General features: G+C 49.7%; 1 protein-coding gene across 1 annotated transcript in view; it reads right to left on the bottom strand.

The window, feature by feature from the left end:
• Positions 1–13,903, bottom strand: part of LOC122390221 (RNA binding protein fox-1 homolog 3-like) — a 77,428-nt gene that overhangs the window by 13,295 nt on the left and 50,230 nt on the right. The window contains exons 2-5 of the mRNA XM_043382951.1: positions 10,255–10,431; positions 7,368–7,541; positions 6,419–6,472; positions 3,917–4,009 (exon numbers count right to left, since the gene is read on the bottom strand). Of these exons, the coding sequence (XP_043238886.1) occupies positions 3,917–4,009; positions 6,419–6,472; positions 7,368–7,541; positions 10,255–10,431 (498 nt within the window). The remainder of the gene's footprint in view (positions 1–3,916; positions 4,010–6,418; positions 6,473–7,367; positions 7,542–10,254; positions 10,432–13,903) is intronic.

Here is a 13,903-nt window from a genome sequence, read left to right as displayed (position 1 = left end):
CACTGACTTGGCTGAGAGATTAAAGGAGCCAGGGTAACTACATGCTGCTATGTCGGCAATGTAATACACCCTTTCATCAAAGGGAAAGAATCTTATCCTTTCGGTTAAACCCTAAAAACAGTCTCGAAAAGTTTTCATAAGTTAAATGCCTAGCATACGTCTTGAGTGATTTCAAATATGCGAACAAATCTAATAAAAATGGGGAGCTCCCGGTAAATTTGCCTCCAAAGCAGAAGTTGTTGATCGCACTAACGAGATCCATTTTCCCACACCCATTCCTCACACGTGCAACCGTTCCCATCAGCACCCCAGTCGTCCCTCTACCCCGCTCCTTCCCTCTCTCTTCCCTCCATTAGTGTCCCGACGTGGTTATATATTTCAGCCCCACACCACCACCGACGGGTGTATAGGCGAGGTGAAAACAGCACAGCCGGCTGCCCTGACGGCTGTGAAGGACGTAATGCGAATACTGAACCAACTAGCTTCAAAATCATGCTGACAAAAATACGTGCGGTCCGCTCGCCATATTGCGTAGTAGGTGAGAGATGTACATAAGCGGTGAACTAAGAAGCAGGAACTCGAATGAAATAAAGCGATATTTGAGAATACCTGCAGATGTAAGATATTGTTGATAAACACTAGCTTATTAAATTTAGATGGGGTATTAAACAGAAACCTTCCATCTCTCAGGTTTCCTGGTCTAATATCCTCAAAGATCCACTGAAAACTATCCACTTTTGCGAGAACAGTCTCAACTTGGTCCATTACACCCCATATTACCCGCTTATCTCTGTTTCCAGGTTAGGCCAGGTCGGCACGCAACTGTTCTGCCGGGTACGATCGTACCCTGTGCCATGGGTACGGACTGCAGATTAAGCAACATGGCAGCCGCCCTAATGCAAAGGGCGCCGCCATTTTGAACGGCTCACTGCATCTGGACATTGCAAATGGGATGACTTGGCCTGTTATGGAGCTAAGACGACGTTTTTTGTCAATGTTTCGTGGAATGAAAGCGAAGAAAACAACTAATGCTATTACGAGGAAGGCGCATTTCGCAGCTTTCAAGAACTTTGCCAGTTTCTAACATTTTTTTATAATGACGCTGTGAATTTATCAATCATTTCGAATGTGACAACTGAATTACCTTGTCACCAAACTCATTTCAGGATGAACTTTGGTCTTTGACAATTGATAAGGGTTGCGTGAAACTAAGCTAAAGATCCCGTAAGCTACTTAGAGCTCCAATATTGCAGTGCTGTGATGACGGTGTCGGTTAATGGTGAGCTGAACTGAATTGAAAAGAACTGAAACATTGTCAGATGTGTTTGTCGCTAATCCGTCGTTAAAGTAAGCGTCAATACTTTGCAAGTCACAAAAGCCGTTATGCCGTAACACTTACCGATATCAACTTACGGACTAACTTAGCCTAGAGAGCTTACCGCTACGCCTTAACCTAGAGCCGCGTTTCGCACTTAAACTAAATTTGAAGCCGCGACTGGCCGGGGAGCTCAGACAGACCCGGAACTGGATATGACGTCACTAGTTGCCATGACAACAAAGCGCCCTCTGTCAATATTAGGAAAATAAAATGGAAAAGGGTTGGCTTATCACAATCGAGATGTGATGTCCATTTATGGAATTCAATTAACAAACTTTTCAAGGGAATTCGATTTTGAGAAGTTCTTTAAAATTCCTCCATAGAAAGTTCTAAAACAATCAGCGTCCAAATCAGTCTGAAACTTGATCAAATCGGTTACTTCTCCACTGCAATTCGCCAGTCCTCTCCAGTTCAACAAAGTTCCACCGTTTTCACACGGCTCCCATCCGTTCCATTCCCCGTCTGTTTTCCGCTGGCCAGCCGCGGCCTCCCACCGACCGGTGACGTCACGCCCGTCGGACCAGTGACGTCACTGGGGAGCTATGGCCACTCACCTGGGCGCAGTGACGCGCACCACGAGCCCACTATAACACCGGCCGAACGCCTAAGGAGAGAGGGACCGGCCACATCATCACGACGCCGACCGAAAGCGTCTCCACGGGCCGCACCGCCGCGGGCGCCGCCCAGAGCGAGCGGTACACTGACGCAAATTTGGAAATGGGAAGTGACAAAATGCCTAAACTTTTGCGATGTCTCTCTTTAAATTCTAAGGCCATCAGAGCCAGGCAGAACAAGTCCCAAATGTATAGGTCTTTAAATGTATTTCGGAATAATCTTCAAATTTGGAAACTTCCATTAAGAAAAGTTTTCTAATAATATAGAAGATACCGAAAGATGCTGATTAAGATATGGGACGTCGATATGAGTAGTAGCAAATGACAGCCCAGAATTTTGAGCGCTATACGCAAACATGTCTTGCGCATCTTTCAGAACAGCTGCACTGCAATCCATATCCAAACCATGGCGCAAAGCCGGTGATTCTATGCCTACGTAAATAGCTTCAATTTTCAATCACGATATTTTGCTAACCAAGTAGATTCATTCGCTCGTTCAAACGCCGAGTAGCTCGGGCGGCGCCCGCGTGGCAGCCCGGTGGAACACCCTCGCGACAGGGAGCCTTCGACCTCGGCGACTCACTCTGGAGTTTGTTCAAAGGTCAACACACTCCCGAGTTGGAAAAGAGTGGTGCGACAGGCGTGGGACAGTCGCGGCCGTTTCTTTCCGCCTTCGATTTGGCCTCAGCAGAACCCACTAAAAAAACGACTGCTGTGAGACAGCAGCAAACCTGAACAGGGAGACTTTACAAAGATGGGACGAAGGAAAGAGGTGTTTATAGGAAGGAGCTTTCTTTGCGGCCAGCTTTTAAGAGTGACGAAAACTAGACCAGTGTCAGGATACTGCACGAGCCTGGGACCATGACGAGGGAAGGAGGCAGGCGAAGACAGTCCAAAAGAGGTGCGTGTCCCGGCCGCGGCTGACGAACCGGCTCACTCCGGGCCGTGTTAGGGGTGAATTAGAGCGCCGGCCGGTGACGTCACGCATTACGTCATCGAGCCGTGTGACGTCACTGTGGCGACAGGCGGCGAGTCAACCGGCAAAACCGGCGCGGCGAGACAATAACTAAAAGAAAAAAAGAAAAAAGTGGACCAAAGATTGAGCCTCTGAGCATCCCGGACTGGTAATTATTTGCGTACCAAAATACCATTAATTACAGTTAAATTAATCTGACTTTTTACTTCTGCAAAAAGATCAATATTCCTTATTCATTTTCATTTTTGTCGCCAAGTTTTGCCGTTTAGCTCTGCCATGCCTGCGAGTGAGTGTGTTGCGAACAGCTACTAACTCTGCCAAACTGTACAGTGGACATAGAAGATCAGACGGGGGACCGGCGGGCCGGCAGGACTCGCGGCGAGACGCCCGACCGGCCAGTCCGCCGACCCCCCAGAACTAACGCACGCATTCTCCTGGCACCTGGCGCGTATCTACCTCCTCAAACTAAGCAGCCCAGCGCCGGCAGCCGGCAGCGCGACACGCCGGCCAGTGCTACCATTTCAGCGGCCCGACTGCAACACAGGCGGGCCGGGCGCGCTCGGTCACCGGCGGCAGACGCTCGCGAGCGGCGGGGGCGCAGCGGGGGCGTCCGGGCGCCGCCGGGGGCGCCCCGCGGGTCGGTGTGTGTGTGAATGACTCTCAAAGCTCACAAATAAGCAGCCGTTGATCCGCCACCCACGGAGCCGCCGCATTCCGCATGCTGCAGCGTCTGCCGACGCCCGACCGAGCGACCCGGCCACAAACAAACGGCTGTTCGGCGCCGGCCGCCGTCAGCCGCCGGCAGCCAATCAGCGCTCAGAACGGCGCGCTACAGCCAATCAGCGCTCTAGCCGCGGCTGACGGCGATCGGCGCCGAACACAACACATGCAACCGGCCGCTATAGGCGGCACCGTACGCCTCGGTGGACACACGTCGGCAGCACGCACCTCAATTTTTCTGCCCTCTACCACTTGTCCGTGAAGTTTGTCACGCGCTCTGTCGGCGTCTTGGCTGACGCTGAATGTGACAAACCCAAACCCCTGGCGGACGGCAGACCATGCAACAAAGAGAGAGGGGTAGTCAGGCAGTCAGTGACGGCCGTATCCATGCGCAGGCGAGCACGCGTGCAGTCGGGCGGCCGCCGGGCGGCCGCGGCGGTCGGCTGTCTAAGGTGCTGGGGGTGCACTCACTGGCCCGCCCCGGGCCGGGAAAACGGCAGGGAAATGGGGAGAAGGAGGGCATAGTAGGGAAGTGAAAAATTCGGCGAAGAAAAGGGACATTATCAGGAAACTGAGAGGAATATTGGGGGGGGGGGGGCGGGGGGTGACAGGGTCAAAGAACGGAAGTCAAAGGGTCAGGGTCCAAAAGACAAAGAGGGGAAGACAGGAAACAAAAGAAGGACGGAACGCAATGAAGGGAGGTACATATAGGAGGAATACATAGAACAAGGATTTCGGGGATGTGGGCAGGGCAGGAATGATAGCCGAATGGGTGAACCTATTTTTGAAACCAACGAATGGGGATGACTTCAAAGTGTTGGGATGGGAATAATATAAGAGAAGCATGACCGTTAGGTGACAGGCAAATAAGCATCAGGATGCATGGCCAATGGTCCCAAAACAGCGAAAAAGAGGAAAAGGAAATGTCAGACGATACTTTAACAAACGAAGTTCTAGCTGAAACTGTGGAGATGAACTGGTTATGACATCGAAAGACAAGAGAGCTTTATCTTCATAACTTTATCTGATGGGAATCAGCGTTACAATGCATGAAACAATTATAACGGGGAAGTGGGTAAGAGGATGCGAAAAGGGTGAATGGAAAAACGGACAGGAAGAGTAGGGGAAAACTGCGGAGAGAGGGTGAGGGAGAGGGACAACGGAGAGCCCGGCGTCGAAGGTCACGCTGTACTGTACAGAGAGTTAATGGCAACCGAGTCAACACATCATACAGCTAGCTGCCAGCCGGGGGAGCGTCAACGGGGGCGACGAGCGAGCGGCGCGCATCAGCCTTCCCTACAACCGAGGCTTAGTCGGGCCATTTCAAATAGTGACAGAGCGAGACAGAGAGACAGAGGCGACCCTGATCTCTCACAGGTTCATCGAGAGCATCAACAGGGCCACCCAGAAGCTCGTGGGGTCATTAAGATCCCCCGCCCACCACCCTTCTAAACGTCCTGGCGAGCGGCGGAGGTGCCTGGGCTGAGGGGAGGGGACCCCTCGCCGCGGCACCTCACCCCTCGCTGAGATGGACACCGACATGCTAATGCACGTAATTTATCAGGCACATGGCGCATGCGCAAAACGCCAGACCAGGGCCACACAAAACGTGCGCAACGCCGCCGGGTGCAGAATTTCGTTAAAGGATGGGGCCAGGAATAGAGCCTTGTATAGCCCGCGGACAAAGGAGAAGATTTGGAGAAAAGGCCAATTGGGACATTGTATTGGGACATAATGGAAGGACCATGGTTTAACACGTGATTTCCAGAGATCAGTGCGTAGGATACTGAAGAGGGACATACTGGAAGTATTACGTGAGGTCAAGATGTTGTCACATAGGATGGGGAGGATCGGGAGGTTCTACCGCACACATCAAGTGTCACAGTGGGAGCCGCTCTGACCGGGGCCCAGTACGGGATCATCATACAGTCACAAGTCTCGGCACACAGTGTATCAACTCGAGTGATCACAAAGATAGGGCTCATCAGCGATCAAACAGCTAACGATCAACGACACGATGCAATAGCAACCAGTCTTACGGTTAACTGCAGATATTAGGCGATTGGCAAACACTGTGAACACGCATCACCGACATGTAAGGCGCAGACAAAGTCCCGAAAAACGACCCAAGGTAGTGTGTCCAGCTTTTCTCATCAAATGCATTCCATTGCAATGCTCCAAACCAGACATTTATCTGTCAGAAATACAAGCCAGTGTCTTGGCGTTTGAGGGTTGGCGGTTGTTTACAATGGAGCGATTCCTCAGCCAGCTAGCTACCAAAACCAGGTACCTGGATTTTGTTAATAAAATGTCCAATGGCAGACGTTTTTTGTCCATGCGACGGCGTGCACTATCTGGCGGTGAAGGTGACTTATGCGCGCTCGACTGTATTTAAAAGCATGTCACATCGACTTACGGCACTTCCACTAGTCGTGCTATCGTTGACGGATTCTCAGATACTCTTCCACCTACGATTAGGCAGTTGGTTAATTATCAATCTTTGGAAGGTTACAGCAAGACACACTACCTTTGTGTCGTTGAGGGAGAAAATAAAGCTATATGAAAAAGAATTTACGTTAACAAGAACTGTTGATTACTTTTACTTTACATTCCCCATCCTGAAAAGTATGTGTAACGTTAAACAAGTCCAATAAAACTTTCATTCAGCAAACAGGACAGAAGAGACAATTAAATGTAACTTTAGAATTTAATGACGTCACCGGGTTCTACCTTGGAGCCTCGCTCGTTGAAGATGATTTCCACGTCCAGTATGGGTCCGAATTGCTGAAAACAGCGTGGTAAAACACCGTTAGAGAAAAATGAAATACACAGTCAGTCTCACAAACCACGGTATATTGACATCGTTAAATGCTCGCAACAGTACGGAAAAGCAGTGGCTTACATTTGCGTCATGAGCGAAGTATCTAATAATGATTCATTGGCACGTAACGATAACTATGCACTCAAAGCTAAATAGCAGAATGACCCACAACTTTGAATTCCAAACTAAAGAATGCGCCTTCCTACCATACACTAGGGTCACGTGCCATTGCTGTCCACATAAGTTGTGTAGTCATAGCATGGCTAGTCACAAAGGCACCACCGGTCAGTACCATATCGATTAACCCATTCCCCCTACCTTCCCCCCCCCCGTAACGATAAACATGGCACATTCCAGCCCCGGTACGACAGCGCCATTTAAGCACATGAATCATTTCGATGGCGCAGTCTGTCTTATAAATGATGTCTCAGAAGTGATGCCGTCAACAGACAGAAACGGAACGTGAATTTTGAAAAGTTATTTTGCCCATCACCAGCAAGGTAAATAATCAGGACAAAGTCAAATGAATCAATAAGCCAAGTATGGCAGAGCTTTATCGAAAAGCTTTACTTTTTTTTTGCGTGAGCTGCTGGGAAACGGGCTTGCAGTCAGATAATTTCAAAATTTACATTTCGATGAATGCGAATGGTAATGGTGAGTTTTATGAGCAATGCCTTCCAAAAAAGACAGTATATCCTTGAAACGCACCGTAATTTGCACCTATTGTCAGTCATCAAGTCAGCCTCATAACTTGGCATTTGGATAATTTCATCAAATATTATCCAATCCAATCCAATCCAATCCTATCCTATCCTATCCTATCCTATCCCATCCCATCCGTCCCGCGCCAGTACTGACCCCGAACATGGCTCGCAGGTCCGGGTCGCGGAACCGGAACGGTATGTTGCTGACGTGCAGCCTTTTGGGTTGCTCCTTGGTTGCTGGAGGGGTGCCGGCGGCACTGGCGGCCGGCAGCGCCGGGCTGTCCGCCTCCGCCGCTCCGGCCGGCTCCGCGCCAGACTCCGGGGCAGTCTGTGAAACAGACAGGGGTCAGGTCAGGTTAGGTCAGGTCAGCTGATAGGTCCGCGCCCGACTCGGGGGCAGTCTGGGGGACAGACAGGGTCAGGTCAGGTCAGCTGAGGTAACGCCAGCTCTCCTGAAATGGTAATGGTAAACCTAAGTGACGTTAAATTTGAGACGAAGAGACCCGCAGTCGACTCAGCTGCACTCTGAGAGGTCAGGTCAGGTACACCGAGGTCAATGGTGTTAATGGGAGGAACAATGAGGTTCAGACCGCCTCGGAACGCTCATCGGCCAGTCACTGAGGTCGGGTGACTTACATCTGTAAGGTCAGTGCTCAGAAGTGCCGCTGAAAGGGCTCTCAGAGGAGTGATAACCGTTGGACCGCGACCTTAGCACGCTCTGGTGTGGAGTACAAGAGGAGATGAGGTCCCAGCGGTCACGGAAGGTGTTAGGTGTACCCTGAGCGGTGGATGGGTGGGGAGTCGGGGGCTAGTTGGAAGACGCATTTGAAATATGGTATGTAACGAATTGCGGAACAATACCAACAATCATGTCAGATTAGGTAGGTCGTTTCAAATTGCAGCTGAAAGAAGCCAAATTAGATTTCGGCAGGTCTTTCGACGCCTTCAGTTACTCACACACAACATTAATCTGCTAGCAAAGACCAACTTTTTTGTTTATTGGGGCTTACGGGCGCGCCGACTACAAGGTCAAAGACCAACTTCCTTACGGCATTCAGTTCAAAGGACCAGTAAACTAGCAAATTAGACTGCAGAAAAGCCGAAATTATATCTAAATAAGCTGCTTAGCACGCACCAATTCCAAACGTTTTCAGTCTCAGAAAAACTTTCATAAGTTGCTTCAAAGCCAGACAAATATGTAAGCATTCGCTCCTTCAGTCATAGTTTATCTAGGACCAAAACTCAGTTCCTACTCACCACTTTGCCTAGCTTATTAAGGAATTATTACGCAGCTTGAGCTATGAATGATCTTAGCCTCGGAGTTTCTAACTAGCATTATCCACGACCGTAATGCCCAAGGAATATAAAGTTGGTCACTCGGTAAGTTGGCTGACCTGCACTTGTGACAGAAAAAAGACACTAAACGTTCATGCCTGATTAGATTCCGAAAATCAGCTTCGAAAAAAGGATGCCAGGGGAAGATCAGACATAAAATAGCTCCGCTATGCTGGCGTTATAAAGAAAGCAGTTGCCAAACAATAAAAAAGCGCAGATTGACGATTCTGTCTCAACCTCGTCCTGATATAAAATAAAAAAATAAGTAATGCTTCAAGCAATGACAGCTTCTCGTTTCAAAGAGAAGATATTGGCCAACTTCACAACACACTTTGTCACAGGGGTTATACGAGAATATAATACAGTGATATTGCTTCTCTGAGGAAGACAATTTATCAAAAATTTAAAAGAAGAAATATGAGAAGCTCTGAACGGGGTCGGCGGGGAAAACCACTTTCCCAGGTCGACGGTAACAAAGGGAGCGCAGTCACCATTTATAATCCGGGGGACGGGGTCTGCGCCTGGCGACGCGGCTCGCCCGGTAACCGTCAGCTAGAACAGCAATCAGTGTTCACTTCAGCCTAAACCACGCGCAGCTATGCGACGCGACGTTTTTGTGATCTTGCTGTTATCAAACAAAGGTTGATAGCCCTCCACCGCTACCGTTCATCCCACGAGCGATTTAATTGTCAATCTCATCTTCATTTTCCGTCCCATTTCCGTTCCGCTTCTCTCTAACCTCCATTGCCACCAGTCCTCTCCCGTGTGTTCCATGACACACTAGTTCCAGTTCCATCCCGACCATGTCCCCCGCCCACGAAAACGACGCCAAACGACCACCGTGAGCCCTCGACCACCTTTAATCGCTCCTTACTCGGGCATTTACACGGTGCCACATCTTCCGGTGCCGACAATCCCCAATTCACCGCAACGACAGACCATCAGCGCCGCTTATCTCACCGAGAACACCAACGATCACCCATTCGGCAAAACTAATTAGCAACGGAATTACGGCACAAATGGTGTTTCTAAGCGGCACATCAAAACCCCCAGCCGAGACCGGCCTGCCCCGGCCTAGACCCTGCTCGTAATTGCCTTACGAAATGAAACCGTCGAGTCTGATACGTTGGTTTCTGTCCGCTTTTATCCACTTTCTGGATCTGAGCCACGCGGGAGCGCAAACAAGACACCACCGCCGACATATATGGCGAGCAAATGAGATAAACAGAGCACGAGTGCGATTTTTCTGCGTCCGGTTGCGAGATGGCAGACGCGAAAAACAGGCAGTCGTCGACCGGTGGAGCAAACATACATCTACAGAGATGGACACAAAGTGCAGGCGAAAGACATCGCACACAGCGACAGCCCAAAAATAAAGATTCCTCTGAGGCTGGTAAATTAAGCAATGAAAATACCATTCACAACCGCCCTCGTTCAAGTAAATGATGAATGGCAGCCATAACGACACTTGTAATGAACGCTCACTAATCATTTCACAGTTAAAAACGGCTCACTTGAATTTTTAATTTGACTGAATAAGACTAATGGAGCGAGTTATTAAAACGCAGAAATAGACATGGAACAATGCAACCTTACCCGACAGGGACAACAGAGCATTCAATGACACACCAAACATAAGCGAGTTGGGGCAAAGGCGGTGGACGGTGGACGGTGGCCCATGCAGGTCGGCGGAGACAGTCACTAACCGTGGCGGTGGTCGGCGGCGGTTCGACTCCGTTCGGCTGTCCGCTGGCCAGCGAGGTGACCGCCGGCGGTGAGAGGGCCGCCTCCTTGGCGAGCTCGGCTGCCTTGGCGGCCGGCGGCTCGCCGTTGGTGGCCGGAAGCTGGTACGGAGCGGCCATCTGAGCAGTCTGGACCATCTGCTGTGGGGAGACACAGAACGGCCGAGGTTAGACGGGTTATCCAGGGTCAGACGGAGTTATAAACGGGTTATAAAGGGGTAACAAAGGGGTAATAATGGGGTTCGAATGGAGAATATGAGGTCAAAGACAACAAGGTATACTGGTATGCTACCGCATTTACCGTATTAATGGTACACGTATTTGCAAACACTGTGGATGATACGACCAACAAATAGATGATTAAACAATTTGATATAGGAGACATTATAAGGCAGGCCTTTATGAGTCACATTCGCAGCTGATGGGCTGCGATATCTGGTTTCAAAATATGTTAAGAGTTTGTGACGAGTAATCTAAAACCAAATCAACTCAAAGGCTTATCAACACTCTGGACTAATTCTGCAGCGAAATAGTGTTTGGAACGACCAGGCACCAACAAATGGCCACAATCACTCCTTAGTGGAAAAAATCCAAACTGAAATACGGTCCCAACTCCGACTTTCCGACTAGCTAACACCTGTTCCGGATAAGAAACCTCCCCCAGCAACAGTCAGCCTGACCGACAGCCGTTCGTTTGAGGCCGATGAACCCATCCCTCCCAGGGTTCGGAAATAAACTGCCGGCCATTTCGCCAATGGGCGGCTGAAAGCAGCCGTGAAATTTTCAGCCCTGCGCTAACACCCAATTAAGTTCAGATTTATCCTAACCACGGTGATTTGTTGGTATATGAGGTAGGTGATGTACATCATTCAACGAGGCCAGCAGTGAAGAGGGCTTAGAAACTTCCTCTTCCGGTTCCGGTTTTCTAAAAAAAGGTATATGAAGTAAGTCAGAGCAATTTCTCCTAGGGTTCTTGGCACTGGCGGAAATTGCATGAGCGATCTTGCTGCCAGGTCGATCCGCAGAAACCTAATCCGTATACATACCTTGCACTGAAACTTGACAGACAAGAATGCTTTTAATCACGCTTCCTCTACCACTATTCCCAAATTGTCAAAAGTCTTTCGAAACCTCCGTCCCATAAAACAACAAGTTAAAAGAAAAAAGGACCATCAGACATCCAAAGAACGTTTCAGTCTCTCCACGTCCACTGAGCTAACGAGGTCAAATGTTCCCTCGTTTATCTGCATAACCGCTAATTCGCTGGCACACCGCGACCGTAACCAAATTAATCGCCTAAACCCGATTAACATCCGAGCATTCCTTGGGTGCGTTCATGTGATTATCTGGAATTAGCTGTGATTGTTCCGGAGTGAGTAACTTAGTTATCCAAGCAGGCCATCAATCTAATTATCCACCAAAGGTTTTCTATAGGTATGAGAGGCGCTTTTCGCTTACTGCAATGTTGAATTACATGCGAAGAAGTAGACCATCAAATGCTTGTATGCTTAGCTCCCATCACACTATCGAGATCCTTAGCTCCAACTCCCATCCGAACCCTCTAACTCGCTCCCACTATCTACCCCCCCCTCTCTCTCTCTCTCTCTCTCTCTCTCTCTCTCTTTTCCCTTCCATCTCCAGAACATGTCATTACCACCATACCAGACACGGCGCCGGCCGACGTAGCGACCATCGCCCAGACATCGCCCCACATCGCCCGGGTCGTTATCGCCCGACCAGACGTCCATTACATCTGACGGCAGCCGCGTGAGCGGCCCAAAAGCATTGTTACCAGATGAGCGGCGCCGTGCTGCCATATTTGCAGAAGGGTGATTATAGCGAAATGCATGATGTGGGTATATGCGCTGATGAGATGCTGGTAAAATGGTGCCATTATGCCCAGGGGGTTGATGGATAAGTTTGCGTTCAGAGTGCGCGATGTGTGTAAATATCCCTGGAGTCTGGATATAGGGTTTCATGTTCATCAAAAAGAGATTAGGTGCGTCGTTAGTTCGATTGATCCACGCTCGCTTAGGAGTAATAGCTGTTACCACAGATTCCCTACCACGTAGCAATACTAATCAATATTGTAACACCAAGTAACACACTCTGCCATGATCGGAGCGCGTTCGCAAAGAGCTCCACATAGCCCACCAGTTTCAACAGTCTCACACTGATCTCAAACTGTGCTTCATCCACTACCCACAGAACTGCGCTCTCTGGACCAATACCGTCCAAACTTGCCCATCACCTCTCACTACACCGCAATCACCAAGTTCGGTGAGGGCACAGGTCTCAGGAGAGGCACCGGCCCCGTAACTTGAACGAACCCCCCGACCGGTGCACAGTGGCCCTTTTTCAGAATTAGCACGCATTAATTCCCACATTACCTGAAAGTGGTGCTAGACATCACCACGTGATCAAGGACGTGTTCCCTGCCAATGCAAAGAGAAGAAAAGAAACGAACTGCCCAAGGAGATTCGGCCCAACAGCGACAGGCCGCTCGGCCCAAGATTTGGCGCACGTTCGCACGGCTCGCCCGCCGGCCCAGGCCGCTCCGAACGCAAGTGTGGCGAGCCCGCCAGCCGACCACGCTGCACTGACCGCCAGGACGCCCCAGGGCGTCACGTGACCGCATCTACAGCTGTTGCCAGCCACCGTTAGTCGGCCCCGGCCAGGCAGCAACTAAGGTCAGCGCGACGCGAACAATACAAACACATAGGTAGGCGCTTTTGGCGTTAGATCTTAAGCCGACCACGGGACTTGTGCGGCTTGGACATCAAACGCGACAAGAAATCGGACAGTTTTTCTTGAGCACAGCGTTATGCCTACATGACATTTCAATAAGCACATCTTATGGCAAAAGTCAAGCCACATTTAGGCGCACACCAGGTGACACCAGCTTCGAGCCAGGTCAATGAGCTTATAGTCGTATCGAACAGGAGCCACAGCCGCTCGTGGACGGAACTGGCTCACGTTATCCACCGTAGAAGCAAAATGGCGCAAAATGGCGCGATGCCCTTTGGTGGACATGGTCAGAAGAGATCGGCGATTTGAACGATGTATAATACGACATGTTCCAGAGTGTTCTACTTAACATAAAGCTTCATATGTATGCCGCCATCTCCAGTTGATAATTGTTCTGTTATTGTGTCCACAATATTCGGCAAAAGTGGTCTATTTAAGTTTATACAATGAAAATTGTGGTTTCTAGGGTTTCTACGTAAACTCAGCTTCACAGTCATGCCACTAATGTTTAATATTTTCTCACCGAAAGCCTTACAAATTGATGTTCATCTCACCCTACTTTTTAGGGTCCGCCGGTGGTGTCCGCGCGCCTCTCGACAAACTTCGATTTTGCGGTCAGTTTTACGAAAGACAACTATTTTTTAGGAGGTAAAAATGGCACCATCGGATAGTTTGGAATGTTTTGCACACGATTAGACTGCTTTTTACTCAAAAGAAGAGAAAAAAATATTTTGAATTTATGCGTGCTAATTCTGAAAAAGGGCCACTGTGCGGTGACCTCTGCTAGAGCGCCGCGGGCGCCTCGGGGCGGCGCGGGGCGCCGGCTGGGCGCCCGTTGGGCACCCGAGGGCGTCGGCTGGCCGGT

This window comes from Amphibalanus amphitrite, unplaced genomic scaffold (assembly GCF_019059575.1).
Source record: "Amphibalanus amphitrite isolate SeventyFive unplaced genomic scaffold, NRLGWU_Aamphi_draft 000387F_arrow, whole genome shotgun sequence".
NCBI classification, from domain to species: Eukaryota; Metazoa; Arthropoda; class Thecostraca; order Balanomorpha; family Balanidae; genus Amphibalanus; species Amphibalanus amphitrite.
Note: the sequence above shows the minus strand (reverse complement) of the source record. Positions and strands in the feature narration are given on the sequence as shown.